Source organism: Ctenopharyngodon idella, chromosome 5 (genome assembly GCF_019924925.1).
Source record: "Ctenopharyngodon idella isolate HZGC_01 chromosome 5, HZGC01, whole genome shotgun sequence".
NCBI classification, from domain to species: domain Eukaryota; kingdom Metazoa; phylum Chordata; class Actinopteri; order Cypriniformes; family Xenocyprididae; genus Ctenopharyngodon; species Ctenopharyngodon idella.
In genome coordinates, this window is record NC_067224.1 from 13,424,661 (window position 1) to 13,445,568 (window position 20,908).

Consider the following 20,908-nt stretch of genomic DNA (forward strand, 5'->3'; position numbering starts at 1 on the left):
AATAACAACCTTTTTTACCAAATGTGTGCTTGAAACAAAATAAGAAATAACACCATACATGAGTCAGTTTTTGTATTACTTTACATTGTAAACAAATATTTGTAACAGGCTATTATTTGGTTTTAAACAGCAGAATGTATTTGAAGTCACTGAGGCAATCATGAGCAAGATCGCAGGCACTTTCAGTACAAATAGAACTGAAATTCATGATGTGAATGCGTGACTTACTGTTACATCACAGTCACTGAGATCCATGCGCAAGCAATACCAATACTATGTTCGTTCCCGCTCCCATACGCATGTCGCACTTGACATCAAGTAAGCTGAATTTTAACAGTTAAGGCAGTAAACAAGTATAGTCTGTGCCTCTTCACTTAGATTTTGCACACATTTTATCCAAAGGTCAGCTTCTCTACATGATACACCACATTCACCTATCAATGACAATCAATAAATAAACAGCTGCTAACACCAATTCTCCCTCATATTTGCTGGTAATGATGCTACAGTACAGTTTCCTTTTAAAAAGTTGTACCACTGTTAGCACATTGTTAAACTGTTTAAAAGTGAGACCCAGGTGCCAATAAAACTAGGAGGATCAGCTACCCAGTACTGGTATGAGGTGTTTAGAGTGTCAGTTAAAGTTTAGAAGTTGAGCTAATGGTTTAACAAGACCATGAAACACTATCAGTTAAAACCATACAAAGAACAGACTTTCGGCTTGCAAGTTAAATACCAGAATATGAAATAATACAAAAAAAAACAAATTAGGAATAATGGATGTACAGTACAGTTAACTTAATTTACTCTGATCAGTATAATTTATACATTTATACCCCTGGTTTCACAGACAAGGCTTAAGCCTAGTCCTAGACTAAAATGTATGTTTGAGCTGTCTTAACTGAAAGCAACTTGCACTGACATATCTTAAAATATGTCAGTGGCATTGTTTTGTCTAAATGCACACCAATAATGTGTTTTTTTCTAAGGCATGTTTATAAAAGCTACTTAAATGACCTAATTGAACTAAGGTCTAATCCTGTCTAAATCTAAGCCCTGTCTGTGAAACTTGGCCATAAAGTCATAATATTTTATAGTTCCAACACTAGCTGCTAAACATCCAGCTGCAGTCATTTGGTCCCTGGGCTGTGCACTTCAGTGCCATGACATCTGTAGTAACCGAGTTATCCTTTGGTCCTGAAAGTCCAGCTTTCCAAATCAGTAGCTCGGTGTTTAAAATGATCAGTTTTAGCACCCTATGGCTCTCACACATTGGTCCAAGATCAGGATATGGTGCAAACTGTACTGTTATTCTGGTTTTTCATGGCTGCCTCTCTCTTTTTCAACTCCCTTGTGATTCTCCTTCGGATTCCTTCGAGGTACAGGCTCCTGTCAAACTGGCCAGCACCCAAAGGAATGCTGGGGAGGATAACAGACTGAGTTAGTGGTTTATCAAACCTGCATGAAAATGTTTCATGAAACATAAACATTCCATTCTATAAAACTGATGAAAAGCTAGCGTTGACTTTGCCTTGGTTTGTTTTGTAGTGCTACACAACAGCAGGTTGTCCCAGTGCTGGGGACGCTTAATATTCAACAATATTATTGACTGACTGCACTGACACTATTGTATGAGAACTGAACTGGATGATGACATCACTGTTTTATCCAGAGCTGCTGTATAGATATATGAACTAAATAATAACTAATGATTTTTAAAACGGAAATTAATCAACACTGAACTTACTTAAGCTGGACAATGACACTATCTTCTTCTAGAGCTGCCGAAACAAACTTTGTTGCATAATTGTCCTGTTATCAATGTAAAGCTGCTTTTAAACAATCTGTATTGTAAAAAGTGCTATATAAATAAAGGTGACCTGACCTTGTCATTATCTTTTTTAAGGTAACTCCACCACCAAAATATTTAGAATGACATGAATGTAAAAAAGTTAAACTGGAGAGTCATTTAACTAGTTAGTGCACCCAAAAATTCTGTCATCATTCACTCAACCTCAAGTCTTATGGGTTTGGAATGACATATCTTCAAAACACAAATGCAGCTTCTAAAGCTTCCGTTGACCATATCTGACAAGCTCTGTGTATGTGCATTAATCAGTGTTTACATATGAATAAAATTATATCAATAAATTAAATCTGCTCATCATATCTTCTTTAGAAGACTTGGATTAAGCCAATGGATTCATATGGATTACTTTTACGATGCCTTTATGAACTTTCGAACCGTGAAAGTTTTGGTGAAACGGAGGCACAGAAATCTCTCAGGTTTCATTAAACGCATCTTCATTTGTGTTTCAAAGATGAATGAAAGTTTTGAACAACAGGAGGGTGAGTAAATGGTGACAGAATTTTAATTTTTGGGCGAACTATGCATTTTCAAGAGTACAAGTAGAAATGAGTGCAAGAGCAACTGTTATAATGTGCCACTATAAACAGCTCCTTACTTATCTCTACCCGGACGAAGTTTGACCTGAAACATGCCGATAACAGGCCGGTGATCTGATGTCTTAATGGATGAGCAAGACGTGTACTTGATGACTTTAATGTCATCTGCTTGTCTGTTTCGATAAAGAATCCGATCCTGTCAACACAAGAGGAAAAATCAACTACGATACTATAGGATATATAGTGACATATTAGCATATAATTAGCAAAAAAAAAAAGTTTACTGTATATGAGGGTGTTCTCTGCTTTGTGGTGGTGTCATAGACGTCACAACCAATGTCGTACTTGTAAGTAGGTGGAAAGTGAATAGATGCTTCCTGAAACCCTTTAAAAATGGAACCTGCACATGCACAAACAGATTCTTCCTGTTAAATCAAAGTACAAAGAACAAATATTCCCTAAAAGGGAACATGATAAATGCATAAATTACACAGGACTGAAATTTCGCATCTTTCCGCACTTGCCTTCCTTCATTTCTTTCAACAGCTGGTCATGTTGTAATAGTGGGCTCATATCTGCACCTATACACTGATTCAAAATGGCCTCCACCTCTGCTCTGGCTTTATTCAGGCGGAAGTTGAAATCTCCAAACCAGAAGACTTCATCAAAACGGGTTGTGACATCACCTGAGAATAAACAATTTTTTGTTCATAAAATTTAAATAATAAAATAAATATACAATAAAATCTTTAAATATGGCAAAAGCAGCAACACTCACAGGTGGTGGAGCGGTAAGGGTTGGTATCAGGAAGGTTTCTAGGAAGAGCCAAAGCTTCTATGATTTTGTTATAGTCTAAGATCCTCTCATATACTTTAGAATCTCCAGCTGAAACAAACACAAAGACTGGGTTGGCTTTATTCCTAGCTGGGCTTAAATCTAATGCCATAGTCATTATAAACATTCATTTAAACATATAACTTAACATATAAAATATAATTGGGTTGTTTGCCCTTGGATTAAGTATAAAATATTCCACTTACAGGTGAAATGTGATGTAATAAAGAGGAAGGATGTCCCAAAAAAAGTGAAGCAGATACCCACAGCTCCTTTAGTCTTAATCTGAGATATGATTCGGGTTGTCACTGTAGCATGTTCCACCTCTGCAGTGGCAGAAAAAGACACTTTTATATTATTTTATGTTATATTATATTATATTATATTATATTATTCAAACATTTTAGGTCTGTACATTTTTAGAAGAAATTAGTACTTTTATTCAGCAAGAATACATTAAAATAGGGATGGGCATTTTTATATATTGTATTTGAATATTTGGGCTCATAAAAAAATGAATATTTGATTATTCATTTATTTAAATGAAGTTTAATGAGAAATTAGTTATATATATATATAATAATAAAGTTATTTTACGGTTTCTGAACAAGCTTATAAGGCGGCAATATACACAACAAGCTTACATTATTTCTTGAGGTTTTCTTTTAGTTGAAAACATTAAACAATGTGTGTGTAAAAAAAAAAAAAAAAAAAAAAAAAAAAAAAATTTATATATATATATATATATATATATATATATATATATATATATATATATATATATATATATATACACACACACACACACAGAACAAAAGCATTAAAGCTCAAACAGAGCAAATGAAAAAAGCAAAAAAAGCAGACTGCGCCAAATATCGTACAGAACGTACATATATACTCGAGTCAGCATATAGTTATCGGGTTTATATTGTTTCACATACAGTATCTCACAGAAGTGAGTACACCCCTCACATTTTTGTAAATATTTTATTCTATCTTTTCATGTGACAACACTGAAGAAATGACACTTTGCTACAATGTAAATTAGTGAGTGTACAGCTTGTATAACAGTGTAAATTTGCTGTCCCCTCAAAATAACTCAACACACAGCCATTAATGTCTAAACCGCTGGCCACAAAAGTGAGTACACCCCTAAGTGAAAATGTCCAAATTGGGCCCAAAGTGTCAATATTTTGTGTGGCCACCATTATTTTCCAGCACTGCCTTAACCCTCTTGGGCATGGAGTTCACCAGAGCTTCACAGGTTGCCACTGGAGTCCTCTTTCACTCCTCTATGACGACATCACGGAGCTGGTGGATGTTAGAGACCTTGCGCTCCTCCACCTTCCGTTTGAGGATGCCCCACAGATGCTCAATAGGGTTTAGGTAACCTCAGCTTCTTTAGCAAGGCAGTGGTCGTCTTAGAGGTGTGTTTGGGGTCGTTATCATGTTGGAATACTGCCCTGCAGCCCAGTCTCCGAAGGGAGGGGATCATGCTCTGCTTCAGTATGTCACAGTACATGTTGGCATTCATGGTTCCCTCAATGAACTGTAGCTCCCCAGTGCCGCCAGCACTCATGCAGCCCCAGACCATGACACTCCCACCACCATGCTTGACTGTAGGCAAGACACACTTGTCCTTGTACTCCTCACCTGGTTGCTACCACACACGCTTGACACCATCTGAACCAAGTAAGTTTATCTTGGTCTCATCAGACCACAGGACATGGTTCCAGTAATCCATGTCCTTAGTCTGCTTGTCTTCAGCAAACTGTTTGTGGGCTTTCTTGTGCATCATCTTTAGAAGAGGCTTCCTTCTGGAATGACAGCCATGCAGACCAATTTGATGCAGTGTGTGGCGCATGGTCTGAGCACTGACAGGCTGACCCCCCACCCCTTCAACCTCTGCAGCAATGCTGGCAGCACTCATACGTCTATTTCCCAAACACAACCTATGACGCTGAGCACGTGCACTCAACTTCTTTGGTCGACCATGGCGAGGCCTGTTCTGAGTGGAACCTGTCCTGTTAAACCACTGTATGATCTTGGCCACCGTGCTGCAGCTCAGTTTCAGGGTCTTGGCAATCTTCTTATACCCTACACCATCTTTATGTAGAGCAACAATTCTTTTTTTCAGATCCTCAGAGAGTTCTTTGCCATGAGGTGCCATGTTGAACTTCCAGTGACCAGTATGAGAGAGTGAGAGCAATAACACCAAATTTAACACACTTGCTCCCCATTCACGCCTGAGACCTTGTAACACTAACGAGTCACATGACACCAGGGAGAGAAAATGGCTAATTGGGCCCAATTTGGACATTTTCACTTAGGGGTGTACTCACTTTTGTGGCCAGCGGTTTAGACATTAATGGCTGTGTGTTGAGTTATTTTGAGAGGACAGAAAATTTACACTGTTATACAAGCTGTACACTTACTACTTTACATTGTAGCAAAGTGTCATTTCTTCAGTGTCGTCACATGAAAAGATAGATAAAAATATTTACAAAAATGTGAGGGGTGTACTCACTTCTGTGAGATACTGTAGTCATGTAGAGAAAAACAAGACTATCCACATGCTCGGGTGAAAGTTGGCTGCTCAGGCTGCAGAGAAAACACGCTCCGCCGACACAGAAATTGCAGAAACACAAAGATAACGGTGTGCTAAGTTTCTTACAGCGCTTTGTGTTTGCTGTTCTTAAACCAGTCTCCCTCGATGAAACATGTCACAAGATCATTTTGCTATCAGAAGAGTTATCTTCTTATCTCGCTGGGGGTACGGCTGTCATGAATGCAGTAATGGACAGCTGTCTTCCTCATTCGACTGGTCAATAATGATGGTTCTGTGTTTGGATTTCATGTGATTTCTCATTGTGGTGGTGATGATAAAACTCAGTTTCACCCGACAATGTTTCCAAACGACATGCTGATTCATTTGATCAAAGTAATTCCAAACTTTGCTGCGCCTTGAGGCAGAACAACATTCTGTGATGAAATACAATCTTGTTTACACGCTCCTACAGCGCCACCCAATGCACTTAGTTATAACTGTGAGTTTTAGTCTGCGTGCTCAGGATTTATCATGAATTCACTGCATTTACGCCCAGCAAAGCAACATGTAACAAAATTTGAATAGTATTTCTATTTTTTGAATAATTATTATATATCAAATACTCGACTATTCGTGCACACCCCTACATTAAAAATTGCAATTGTATTCTTTTGAACAAATCAGCATATTAGATGATTTCTGAAGGATCACGTGACACTGTAGAATGAAGTAATGGATGCTGAAAATTCAGCTTTGCAATCACAGGAATAAATTACATTTTAAAATATATTAAAACAGAAAACTTGTTTTAAATTGTAATAATATTTCACAAAATTACTGTATTTGTGACACAAATAAATGCCATGGTGAGCATAAGAGATTTCTTACAAAAATATTAGACATCAAGACCCCAAACTTTTGAATGGTACTGCATAATATATCATATTAATTTGAAAAAACAAACAAACAAACAAGCTTTACCTGAACAGAACCATATGAGGTCTCTCCTGACAAATATAGTGAGACAGAGAACTCCATGGGCTGCTGCATACAGCATCACGTAATACGGCCCAAGAGTTTCCTGCAGGCGGATCTCCCACTCCCTCCTGTGGACAAACATGAAGAGAGTTAATGTGCTGAGCATCACGAAAAGACAAGAAAAAAAAAAAAAAGCTGTGAAAAGCAAAATCTTACCTATCTGGACAACCTTCCTGAACTCCTATAATGTAGACGTCCTGTGCAAAGTCTGTGTCAGTTGGGAGCAGAAGATCATCTAGGTTGTATGGAAGCCCCTGAGACCGAGAGTGAGAGCTTTAAGCTACAGCTGCTATGCACTTCAACAAACCAACCATGAGAAATGACAGTATTGTTTCACACCTTCTCTCCCTGCATGTTCCATGTGGCGACGTAGATACCAAGTCGTCTCTCTGGGAAGTAGCGGTCTAGCTCTTCTGCCCCCAGCAAGGCACCATTACCCAAAACACTGCCCTCCAGAAAGCTCCTAAAACCAAAAGCAGGTATATTTTCAGGAAAACAATAAATAAGAACAAAAGTTTTGTGAAATTCTTTTTCTATAATATGTGACAATGTATTCATATAAACTGCATTAGGATGACTTAACCAAAATGTTTTGAATGGTCATGCTGCCCTTTTCCACACAATGAAAGCATGCAGTGACTAGGATTTACTTTTTTTTTTTTTAATCTAAAAAGTAAAAGTACCATAAAAACTGCAGATTGTGTGTGGTCTGGGTAAACCCTACATTGTGGGAACCAAACCTCTCAAGTATAGTAAACCCTTGCAAATATAAATATGGATGCAAGATAAATCAGTACCATATTGGTTATTAGCCAACTTTAGAGAATTTTTAATGTATTTGTACTGCCCAATTTTAGATATAGGAGTCGATACTCAAGGGCTGAATTCTGGAATCCACTACTGATTCAATATATATCCTTTTGAGTGATTTGTTGATCAAGTTATTAAATCAATATTTAACCTTCTAAATACTAACTGATTTGAATAACTTCTTCAAGCTTATGAAATTTAGGTCGTTATAGAATTACATGTCTGTTCACTGGAACGTGGTCTCTCTTTGTGAGAGAAGCAACTAACACATGTTAAAACATATTTATTCTTCTAGCTGACCATGACAGCCTAGGTCACTGGGGTCACTCAGGCCTGGATCCTATGCGACCAATTCACAGTTAAAGCATTTACTTTATTTTTCATCTTCAGTCACTAGAGAATAATGACTATATTATCTGAACCTCTCACTGAGAGAAACTACAGCTTATCAGTATGTTTTGGTAAAGTTTCCTGATGAGAGCTAGAGCTTGACTCTTTACTATGCATCTGTATTTGTGTGTTAGTATTCTTTGTTACAGGACCTGATTTTCGTGAGGTGAACAACTGACACCCAGGGGAGATGTAATGATCATCTTACAGACAAACTGGAGACTAGAAACTCCGATTCGTGAATCAGAATCACTCAACTTAAAGTAATGATGTAGTTTAGTGACCTGTGTAGAAGTATAATTGCTGTTGTATTGAGTATTGTGTATGGACAGCGGCCAACAATCTCCTTGCTGAGTGTGAAGTTGACTTCTGCTGATGAAACTGCAAACTATTCTTCAGTAAAATTCTCTTCAGTTGACTGCATCTCTGACTTCTGGTCATCATTCATCATATCTGGTCTTGGGTCTTAACTGTAAAGGCAGGAACACACCAAGCCGACGGTTGGCCGTCGGGCAGCTTTTGTTCGTCGGCTGACTAAGTTTTCTCAGTGTGTTCCGCAACGTTGGCTGAAGTTGTTCCTCGTCGGCTTTTTTTCGGCCGATTCGACGTCGGAGCTCGTCGGTCCGTCGGGCCATCTGATCATTCTGATTGGCTGTTCAGCTACTGCCACCTGCTGGTACGGAAAGGCATTTCATCTTATGCAGGCGCAGAACGGACGTGCTATTTGGCTATTGGCTGTCGAGCGTCGGTTTGGTGTGTCAGGGCAACTTTGGACCCAGATGCTCCCGACGTGAGCCAACCCCACAGTCTGCTTTCGTCACCACTAGTTCGTCGGCGTCGGCTTGGTGTGTTCCTGCCTTTAATCCCCTACAACACGGACTGGATATTTAATTAAGAACTTATTAAGAACTTTATTAAGAACTTAAGAATTAATAAGACTGTTAAATGTCATCATAAATACCTATTTTTCATATTGCACATTATTGATATGACTAAACTTACTTGTAGCATTGTTTTAGTTAAGTTTTTATTTATTTATGCAAAATAGTATACACCTTTAACACCAGCCATAACATAAAAGTAATTAATTTTTGATAAGCAGCTTATCGGTATCGGGCAAAATGTAATATCAGTGCTTAGGATAGCTTAGTGTAAGCCCCTGGTCACAATATGATCTTACTGTATGGAAAAGAACAGTAAGAACATTCTTAAAAACATCTCCACTTGTGTCCCATAGAAATAAATCATATGCATTTGAAACGACATGAGGGTTAGTTAATGACAACAGAATTTTATTTCTGGGTGAACCATTACTTTAATCAGCACATGAATTGTCTAATAGTTAGATACTGTATTTCATATCATCCTTGTATTAGTCATTTCACTTTCAAGCAGAACATGAATGAATGGTCTGATGCAGTTACAGTAGGTGCTCTGAACAAGCATCTCACTGATCCATTAATGCCCTTTGCATTTACACTGCTTCACCCTTCCTCTTCAATCTCTCTCTAAACATCCAGCTTCACTTTTCACTTCACACAACTAAAACTGTTCAGGTGACTCTTTAAGTAGCGACTTATTTAACACCAAGTGCCTGTGCTCATTCCTGCAGGAACATTATTCATGATTTACTTCCTTGTGAAACATTGAATTTGGTTCATGCATTCACACAATAATTCTCACATTCTGCTTTAAACAAAATGAAAAAAGCTCAAACACTTGAACTCTTCAGACGCTCATCAAGATGACACGTGATCATGTGATCTTAAAACAGAGGATATGCTGAGCGGTAACTACAAGTAAGCTGCAGAAAAGAAGAAACGAATGAAAAAACACAAGTTTCTCACCTGTTCCTCACATCCCGGGGTCTGATGGGGTTCAGAACGCTATAGGTGGACTTCATGGAATGGACAGAGGTATTGTCTGACACCATGGTGTCTAACAGCCGGCTATCGCTCAGATTCCTCTGAAGCCTCTCCGACCGCCCCTTTCTCCCCACCACACTGTAATCCAAACAATCCTTGTCAATCCGATTAGTTGTCCTTAAGGACACGGAGGCTGCGCTGTTCTCCAGAGGAGGACATGTCCCAGTGAGCTGCAGTGGGGACAGAATAATTCTGGATGGTTTAATTCGCTCTTTATTCAGATCAAAATGCTCACAAGGGGACACGTCAGTCTCGGAGAAGCTTCCGGTCCTAATCATGAACGGTGGTGTCTCCATGGGTGGGAGATCGAGTGGACGTCCAGATGCAAGGCTCTGGCCATTCACTGAGGTGGTGTCTTTAAGCGAATCAGTGGAAGAGCCCGTCTCTCCTGGGTCCGTGAGACTCTCCTGGCTGCTCCTCAATCTTCTCCCCCTCACCTTCTCCTCAAATGAGATGTTTTTACCCCCCATGCCCAATCCCGTGGGCTTCGGAAGAGAGGGAGGTCGAGGCTGATATGGACTAAACTTGGTGTCCTTGTTATGCTCATCCTGAAGCAGTTTGGTACCATCATATGGCTTCTTGATGTCTTTGAGCTCTTCCTTGTTGCTCTTCTCTGTTTTCAGGTCTACACTTAGAACAGTAATATCTGTTTTACAAGCTGGTTCTCCTGACCTGAGTTCTGCGGGGTTAAACGGGACAATGCTGTCTCCATGCTCACTCATCCTATTGGCAAACTTGGTTTTAGATGTAAACAAGCCCCATGGTACTCAACTGATTACATCCTGTGGAGAAAGTGAGGAAATTATTTTATAGATAAATTCTGATTATTCTGATCTAATTGTTTAACAATACATTATTAAAATACTAACTTAAGTTCTCTTTGTGTTAACATTCTATATTATATATTTGGCAAAATGCTTATGCTCCTCTATTGTAAGTAGCTTTGGATAAAAGGGTCTGATAAATGAAAATGTAAATGGAATTTTCTCCACTAAATAAGTTTTGTTCTACCTAATATTAGAATATTGGGAGAAAACTTTTGAAGTCATTAAATAAAAAAATTGTATAATTTCCAAAAAGCTTTACTTGGAAAACGGCACTACAAAAACAGAAAAATGTTCCTTGTGGAAATTTGACCCGGCCTTACAATTTTTACATTTTCAGTTTGAAAATTGGATTAAATAATCAAACTCAAGGTACGTTTACACACGATAACGAAGTACTAAAAACGGAAACGTTTTTCGCGTAAAGATAACGTTCTCAAAACAAATTCGCGTTTTTGTGTAACGTTAGCTTACATACAGACGATAACGGTATCGTTTTCAAAAACGTGCACTTTGAAACCCGTTTTCAAAAGTTTGCGTTTTCAGGCCCCCAAAACGCCATTGTCGTGTAAATGAACGGCCAAAATGGATAAAAAGTTTTCCGGTTTTAGTTGAAAAAGGTGTCGTATAAACCTGTTTGTTGTTAACAGCTAGTTTTGCAGAATTACATAAACCATAGACAATTAGTCCTACGTAAGACTACATGAAAAACATTAACGGAATAATAAACATTAATTATTAATCTACCGAAATGTTTATTTAGCAGAAGACGTAAAACGTATTAAACGGACGTCGTAAATTATCAACAACAATCATTGGGCTACTAGTAACAACATTACAAACAGTACCAACAAAAACATTACTATTATTAATACTGGTATCCAACTTTTAACTAATACTTAATTAAGACTAAAAGACATTAATAATGAACCATTATGATCAATGATTACAGCTGACTGAAATCTCTGTCCCTCACAGCGATGTAAAACTCACTGATGCCACACGATGGTCACTCACACATCTGTAAGATGAAGCGTTTTATCTTTGCAAAATATAAATAATGAAATGATGGGATTAAAAATATATTAAGATACATTTGTGTGAAGAATAAACTGACGCATTTTAAATATGAAATAACTCTCCGTTACCTCTAGTTCGCTGAAGAGGCAAACTTACTTGACTTCCTTAGCAACCAAAGCAACCAACAACTTCTCAAGAGGGTGTGCTGACAGTCCGCAGTAGTGTATTATGGAACAGCGCCATCGTGCGATTTTTTCTAATCGAGTTAATTGGTCCTTCTTTGATTAGATTAGGACTAGTGAGGCTTCTTCATTTGCTTTAAGGTTGTCTCCCAGGTGCTTTGACTCTATCTCCAAGCACTGCCCTCTAAAATGTATATAAAGCTACAGTGTACAGATCCCTAGTTATACTTGATGTCTGCAGTGACCAAACAGCATGTACTCAATAAAAAAATCCTGCTGAAGATACACAGAGTTTCCAGGTATTCGCTTCTGAGTTTCCTACAGACACCATCACGAGCTCTATATTAAAATATTGGAATCAAATTTGCAGTATCGCTGTAGTGTGTGACTATGATGGTGGTGTACTTTCCAGCATGATAGCATGTCCCCCTAATGCAGGGGTGGGCAAACTCAGTCCTGGAGGGCCACTGCCCTGCAGAGTTTAGCTCCAACCCTAATCAAACACACCTGAACCAGCTAATCAATGTCTTCAGGATTACTAGAAAACTACAGGCAGGTGAGTTTTATCAGGGTTGGAGCTAAACTATGCAGGGCAGTGGCCCTCCAGGACCGAGATTGCCCACCCCTGCTCTAAAGGGTCAATGTGTGTTCAGTGAACAGTATCATTTTTCTGTGTCACGGGGCGACTGGACTGTGACTAGACAGCACATATATTTTTAATAGTACAAGGTGGCAGGTTTTTTAGTCTGAGTTATGAAAGATGTAATGCTTTCCTCTTCGGAGAGGGCATAGACTTATGGAAAAAGAAAACGTGAACATCACAGTTGCTTGCATTCCTCTGCGGTTGGCTTCTCAGTATGGTGGTACTACAATTTTGCGGTTATCGTGACAGCACCTAGTGTAACCCTTAGCAAAATCTGCTGCAGACACAGTACGATCTGAGTACAGACCAGCTCTATCAGAAAATCTGATTCGCCTATAGAGAATAAGCTTACAACAATAATGAATCACTCAGACACTAATTATGTTCAACTGAATATATTATCTATTTTGTTAGAACCTGATATTTTAACACATTAACTGGAATGCATAAACGAGAAAAAAAAAACAATATCTCATAAGAAAGAAAGAAAAGGGGGGGAAAGTAAAAATTTTTTTTCGATATCAATTGTATTACTCTGATATAGACCTTATGTAGCCCCGCCCCTTTTCAGCGCTGCGCTCGTTGTCTTTTGTCTTTCAGTTTGTATTTCCACAGCGAACTTACATATTTATGAATGAACTGCTCGTTTTAAAATCTTCCTGGTCGACTGACATTTGTTAAGACATCTGCTTTAAACATTACAATGCTCACGATAACTTTCATTAACTCTACAACAAGTAAATCCACTTCACCAGCTAATTATTCTTTGATTCTTCGATACCATAGAAATATACAGAGCTACCGCGAAAACGGAAGTTCAAAGACAATATTATAAAGATGGCGGCGTGCTTGTTTCTCTGGCGCATAAGGTCTATAGAGTGGTGAAACTATGACGTCACTTTGTAGGCCAATCTAGTAGCTCCTCGCTGCAGTACACGAGACCCAGGGGGCGAGGTTGGATCCAGATCCGGGGGTGGAGATGGGTAGGTTTAGGGATCAGTGTTTGGTGTAGGCAATTAGTACTGTGATTGACATGACCAATAAAATCTTAAGAATCAGCTGCAGGATGGCATTGGCCTGGCTTCTGACGTCACACATGGACGTGGGCCGGGTTAGATGTTCACCGCAGGCTGCAGCGGGACGCTTCTTATATGTAAAGTGGGAAGAGTTGGATCTGGATCGCCCCCTGGATCTTGTGTTCTGCAGTGAGAACCATCTCAGCCAATCTGCAGTTAGCATCACGCTAGTTCCCTCGACACAATCCCAATAGGATTTTCCAATAGGCTTTTGGATTATCTCAAAAAATAAGTTCTGTCATCAACAAAAGTTTATGATACTTACAAGTTTTGTCCATCAAGATAATTTCACTGATGAACACAGCTTTTATGAATTTTGAAGCCTAAATGCAGTCGCCACAAGCAAAAAGCTAAAGGTAGGCTATAAGCGAACTACATCACGGTCGCACGATTTCAGCATCACCACCATTAAGCTTCCGACAACTCTTTCAGTCTTTATCTAAGGCCTGAGCTTACCTGTTCGGCGTGATGACGTTTAATGTCGCCGACAGCCTCTGTAGTCCAATTTAGCCACTTGTTAGCAACCGTCATTTTCAAGACATGTAACAGCTTAAAAAAAAAAATCACAGGTAGGTTAATACTGATGTATTTTATGTTGTAGAATAAAACATGAAAGTATCTTGAGCTTGTGTTAACCATGGACTTTATTTCAGCCTTTTAACCAAAAACCCATTCAAAAAACTCAATGACTTTTGACAATGGAACCAGAAGTGCTAAAATGCTAACTTGCTTCTGGGTTTTGGCCTACAAAAATGCATCATAGTTCCACCACTCTATTCTTAAATATTTTTCTCCTTTTCCCATACAGGTTGCACTTGCAATGACTTCAGATTGCCTCAGGAGGACTCAAATACTATTCACCTTTTCTTGAATAATGTTTACATCACTTGAGGTATTAACACTTGATTCTTCCCTTCTAGGTATTATTCGCTTATTTCTTTCAGTTTACTCTGAACTGAAGACGTAAATACGAACCAACACTAGTGATACTCTGAGTTCACCTTTTGAGTAATAAATTCACTCTGGAAATAATCATTAAATGTAAATTACCTTATTTGGTACTTCCTGAAAATTATGCAATACATTTCCCTTCTTGTTTCAATTTGTAAAAAAAAAAATGACACGATCATAAACAATACAAAAGAAAAAAAAAAGAAACAAATTTTTCACATATGATTCCCTTGACATAATTTTGAGTTTAAGTTTTCAAAATGAGTTCTCTGAATCAGCCTTTTAAGTTATATTCAAAATTTTATACACGGTTTATTCAGCATAGTTAAGCCTGTTCTCCATTGACATCCATTTAAAAAAAATGGCCTCTGATCTCCTTCCCTGCTTACCGCAGTGTTATCTAGCCTTACGCTTTTTTTGGGTAAGGTTGCAGGCTTGCCTTCAAGTGGCTTTGAGGGGGCATTCAATGAACACTTTAGGCTCAACTTCATGCAGCGCTGAGGGTCTATAAAAAACAGACCCAACTTCAATGGTATTTAAATAGTATAGGCTTATGCTGAACTTTATTCTTGTACAAACAGATGCTGTATAGACCTATTTTGTGTTTGCAAACAGCAATGACGTTTTTGTGGGCGGAGCCTACCTGGTGGCAGAAAATGACAGTTCTACAGTAGCAGTCTGTGGAAGCCATGGAATTATTTAAAAAAAAAAATTAATATAGAGTTTACATCTCACAATTCTGACTTCTTTTCTCGCAAATCCGAGTTTATATCTCACAATTGCTAGAAGGAAAAACAGAATTGTGAGATATACTGGTTATTCTGTCTTTTTTCCTCAGAATTGCAAGTTTATATCCTGCTTTTTTCCGCTCCGAAATGTGATATAAACTAATAAATTCTGAATTGGGAAATATAAACACACAGATGCAAGAAAAAAGCCAGAATTGTCATAGGCTATGTTTAAAAGTTATTTGTGTAAAATGTTATAGGTTTAAATATTATTTCATGCTGTAACTGCTGTGTATTTATGTCCCCTATGAACTGCATTTGTGAATATTATGTAGACTTACTGTTTACATCAAATTAATGCTTTAATAATAGACTAATCATTGCAGGTCTCATCAGTCCAGTCTGTGACTTGCAACAAAAGTGTCTGCGTTTAGCTTCAAAGGGCGTCTTCAATGACAGTATTCTATAAAAATGAAGACTATATTTTCTGCATTCCGATTCTGACATCCAACAAAACATTTTTCTCTTATCCTGTGGATTTTGCCCATTTTCCCCCACTTGTTACCACTATTTTTCTGCCACCACTATGTGCACAATTGGTCTGTTAAGCTGTACATAAAGTACTGAATGAAAACATCTCTGAAACGTCACTTATCTTTGATAAAGTATGCAAACACCACACAAGCTTCACTACAGCAAGCAGAAAGTGTTTGACTTTACGTCTCTGTTTTCAGCTCCTCCCTGACTGCAAGCGGCAACTCTCGAGGGGGATTTACAGGTGGGGTATGTATTTTTTTCAACAACACTGTTTGGAAGATAGTCGGGCCGACACCAACAACAAATGTGTAACCAATAGGAGACTGACAGGGAAGAAGAAAAAATGTTGAATAAAGTTGTTATTTTTGTTTTGATTTTGAGCACAAAAAGTATTCTCGTCGCTTCATAACATTAAGGTTGAACCACTGCAGTCACGTTGACTATTTTAACGATGTCTTTACTACTTCTCTGGACCTTGAATGTGGCAATTTCGTTGCTTTATGGAAGATAAAAAACCTCTTGGATTTCATCAAAAATATCCTAATTTGTGTTCCAAAGATGAACGAAGGTCTTGCGGGATAGGAACAACATAAGGGTGAGTAATTAATGACAAAATTTTCATTTTTGGGTGAACTAACCCTTTAATTTAAAATATTGTGTAGCTTTTATATAGTGCATAATAAAACAAACTGAACATAATTTATTTCATTTCATAAACTGTTAATAATAGTAATAATAATAATAGCCTAAGTTTATAATTGAACATCATTACATTATTTTCATAGGCTAACTGAAATATTTGGACATTTAACACCTAATTTAATACGTAATTACATGAAAGATTATTGTGAATACATGTAAGGTAAGTTCAAATGCATGTATAAGCTAAGCTATCGGGTTAATCAGGTATCTGTATGCTATGCTAGTACATAACATACTGGCGGTTTCAGTTTTATATAAAAGTATCATATAGCCTACAGAAAAGTATCATTTTATTTTTCATTTTATATTTATAATTTTCACATTTAAAACATTAATTTCATAACATTTTTCCTGCTACTGTAATTGCAGTGTAAATACATCTAAATAATAACAGTAATAATAAATAGTAATTTCTGTCAATAATGCACAATATTGATTGTGCGAATTGAACAAAAAAAAACACATTTATTTATTTAAATAAATAAATAAATATATATGAATGTAGCCTAATTTAAAATTGTAAGTATTACAGTACGTAACTAACTTCATTTTTTATGTATTTTTTATGAGAAGACTGCTTTTTTTTCTCACTTGAGCACCTGCCCCCCAAAATGAATGTGCACGGTTCTGAAAATGATACAATGTTTAAATGTTCCTAGACGCACGTCGTGCACTCAGTCTGGCACGTGCAGCTAATTGATCAAAACAATGAACCGAAGCGCGAGCTTGACGCAGTGACCTTGTGAGGACCTCGGTCAAGCAAGACGTCCAGGGGGTCACGCAAATTAGACAGGTGTTCAGTGCCCCAGACAGACCGCATTCCTGTCTGGAATCTTTAGACGATTCTTCTATAAATACTGATCAGGGGTCATGGGTGACACACACCTGACTGACTGACACTGGACATGATGCAGTCCTCCTCTCCGACCGATCTTCGCAAGACGATCCCCGCAGCTGACGACTTCCTCATGTGGCGGGACTATATGAATCTTAGCAGGACTCTATCCCAACTGCTGGAGGAGCATCGCGACGAAAGGCAAGCCGTAACTGCGCGTGAGTGCCCCGCGGAGCGATTCATCAAGAGAACCGACTCTTCCAGCAGCACCTCCAGCACCAATGTCTCTTCCTCCAGCCGGGACCACCGCCGTGACACCTGCGGCTTCTGTCTGCAAAATGGAGAGAGTGAGGAGGTGTACATGAGTCATAGACTGAAAGCCCGAGACGGACGGATCCTCTGCCCGATCCTACGAAGTTATGTCTGTCCTTTCTGCTCTGCGACCGGAGACTGGGCGCACACGCGCCAATACTGTCCTCGGAGAGCATCGAAGACCAACAGAATGTAAACCGATGGACTCTCACACTTTCTTATTCACGTGAAACTGTAAGTCTGTGTTCGAACTTCGAAGTATGTTGTGAAAATATGTTCAGAAACGTTGTTTACTAACGGTTCAAACGTGTTTCATGGTTCCTTTCAAAATAAAAATATTTTTCTAGTATATCTCAACCACGTTTTAATTCTTGTTATTGTCTTTGCATTTAAATACATTCCCCATTCTTATGGTTTGGAATTTAGTTAAAGCATAAGATAATAATTTGATTTTACAATTTCAGGTAACAGGTATCAGTTTAAAATCTGGTGTGTCATAGGGAGTGATTAAACGGGTTGTCTTACAAAAGCATAAGTTATGAGAAAACCTCCTGATTTCATCTGTCAATTTCACAAGCTTAGAAAAACATTTACCAAGTAGTTATTTGACTTAAAAACTTAAAACATACTACTAAAACATATCGTTAGGCCTGAAATATTCCGCTGTTCTGGTAAACTGCAGTATAAATCTTACACACACAAAAAAAAAAAAAAACTACCCTTGCTTAATGTTCTTTACGTGCGCAAGAAAAGCAAATGAAAATTAATTTTGGCTTAACTTGGCACATTATATAACAAATTATGTCAATTCATGTATATTGTCATAAATAGTTTTCTAAACAATTTTATTTCATAAAAAATATAAATATAAAACTATTTACAAATATAAAAATATATACATACAAATGATTTGTTTTCCTGGGTGTCCGTCCACACAGAGCGCATTCCAGCGCCGAATAAAACGAACATCTAAAGATAACCTGTAAATGTTGGTCTTTGTACACGTGCATATGGTCTTAAACCATTATTATTATTATTATTATTACTATTATTATTTAGGCCTATAAGCAAGACAGATCACTCAACTAAGCAAGTCAACGGATATTAGCCTACTAAGTTACTTCTGCTGGGTCGCGATGACCTACGAGGTTCTTATAGAGGAGGTTATAATGGTAAGAAATCAAAAGTAAAGTCTCTTTTGTTAACATCAGTTAATGAATTAAATAACATTTACAAATAATTAGCAATAGGCTTATATTTCTCACAGTAGGCTAGTTAAGCTATTAATCTTTGTTAGCCTAAGTTTTGGCGCTCTACCGGCTGCGGAAGAACATTAACATACTGCTCTCTGTTTGGATATGACGAGTCACGCAGGTACTGGGTTACTCCGCAGCGGTTATCGCCACGCCCGTCTAAAATAGTCCGAATATAAACACTTATTTAGGCGTAACGTTACCGTACGTTTCAGGATAAGACAGAAACACGGTTTGGAAGATTGATTCATGATGTACTCGCTCAGTATGTAAATTTTGAGTTATATAGTGTACCTTTAAGTATTATTAATAAATGCGTTATAAGTATTATTAGTTCATGTCAACCAATGTAGTTAAGTTATCTAATGTCAACAAGTATTGCCAATAACTTAAATATAAAGGCAGATCTGAACATATCCATCCATGAGCCTAGTCAGGTTTGTACAAACCAATTATCAGCAGGGATAAAGTAAATAGGGGACACTATCTATTTTTTAACTATGCCATTTGAGATTTGACTAACCCATTAGAAGCAAGCAGATTAGCAAACACAGCCACAGTGGATGCCTGCAACCGGCTATACTTGGGCAATTAAGACCACCAAAATGGATGAATGTCTTTGCATTAGCCTATAACACAATATCAAACAAAGTGTAGCATTTATTGTCTCAAGCACACTTTAGCAAAGCATTTCATATATCATGTTTGTTAGGTTTCAAATGGTAAAAAATAGATACATTTTTCAAAACTAATGTGAAGAACTAGGCCTACACTTTTGCTATGACACCTATGTGAACCTGAGTGGAACTCATATGTTTTCACATTAATAGCCTAATCATTTTTTCAGACTTTTTTCTTTTCATTTTTAAAGTTAAATATACCTTTATGTAATGAGTAAGCCTGTCAGGAAACACAGACTTGTTGAGAGTAGTGAGTAAACAATAACACAGATTTATTAATGATCTGACGCAGAAGTGCACAAGGAGAGTATTTGCAGTTAACAGCAACTGAGCAGATGAAGGGGATCAGTCCAAGGCAGGTATATAACGCCAGTATGTAGTTGTAATCAATGACTTGAGGATTCTCTTTGTCTTACAGGTATTTGGAGACACACTCTTGGGAAATAGGAGACTGGAAAAGGAATCCGGAGGGAGTGGTAACGAGGAGAATAACACAGACATAACATAAATAGTACATTTGTATCACACAATGCTTTAGTGGGTTCTAGTCATAGACCAGACAATTACTGTGTGTGTGTGGCCTACATTTTCTTGATTATCCATAAAGATTTACTGGATCTGCACCATCCATAAGAAATTACAACTGAAAGCACCAGGAAAATGTACTCAAACCTCTGTTTTCTGCTCTATTATTGTGTCCTCGATACATGAATAGGCCTACATAAAAAATGATTTTCATTAAAACAATATACAGTAAATAGGCCTATACTTTTTAATTCCAAATCTATATTTGAATACACGAATACATCAGTAAAAAAAAAAAAAAATGGAACAGTTTATTGAACCTTTAGACAAAACATAAAAAGAAACTTTTTAAAAAAAATGTGCATGCTTTATGTTTTGTATCATAAAACATAAAGCACGCAAACTTTTTTAAGAGTTTCTTTTTATGTTTTGTCTAAAGGTTCAATAAACGGCTCAATTTTTTTTTTCTATATCACATTTTTACTATATATATATATATATACGCTACCAGTCAAAAGTCTCTTATGCTCATTAAGGCTGCATTTATTTCATAATAAATACAGAAAAAACAGTAATATTGTGAAATATTATTACAATTTATAATTATGGTTTTCTATTTTAATATACTTTAAAATATAATTTATTTCTGTGATGCAAAGCTGAATTTTCAGCATCATTACTCCAGTCT

General features: G+C 37.5%; 1 protein-coding gene across 3 annotated transcripts; it reads right to left on the reverse strand.

The window, feature by feature from the left end:
• Positions 1–57: 57 nt before the first annotated feature.
• inpp5e (inositol polyphosphate-5-phosphatase E) lies at positions 58–12,053 on the reverse strand. 3 transcript variants are annotated; one of them, XM_051894274.1, is made up of 11 exons: positions 11,953–12,053; positions 9,875–10,734; positions 7,167–7,290; positions 6,984–7,081; positions 6,771–6,895; positions 3,448–3,567; positions 3,185–3,292; positions 2,931–3,092; positions 2,691–2,806; positions 2,466–2,602; positions 58–1,419 (listed from the first exon to the last, which is right to left on the reverse strand). In XM_051894274.1, the coding sequence occupies exons 2-11, from the start codon at positions 10,672–10,674 to the stop codon at positions 1,284–1,286; spliced, it is 1,926 nt and encodes a 641-aa protein (XP_051750234.1). In that variant the 5' UTR covers positions 10,675–10,734; positions 11,953–12,053; the 3' UTR covers positions 58–1,283. The 3 variants fall into 3 exon arrangements, with proteins under 3 accessions (XP_051750234.1, XP_051750233.1, XP_051750232.1); XM_051894273.1 differs by having other exon boundaries at positions 11,925–11,985; XM_051894272.1 differs by lacking the exon at positions 11,953–12,053 and adding an exon at positions 11,770–11,914.
• Positions 12,054–20,908: the final 8,855 nt, after the last annotated feature.

Bases quoted from the DNA above. Each gene is read 5' to 3' on its own strand.
- inpp5e (XM_051894274.1), bottom strand. From the start codon at position 10,674: ATGAGTGAGCATGGAGACAGCATTGTCCCGTTTAACCCCGCAGAACTC. The intron at 6,896-6,983 runs GTAAGATTTTGC...GTTTGTCCACAG, and splicing joins CAGGAAGGTTGTCCAGATAG to GAGGGAGTGGGAGATCCGCC. The intron at 3,293-3,447 runs GTAAGTGGAATA...TGTTTGTTTCAG, and splicing joins TATTACATCACATTTCACCT to CTGGAGATTCTAAAGTATAT.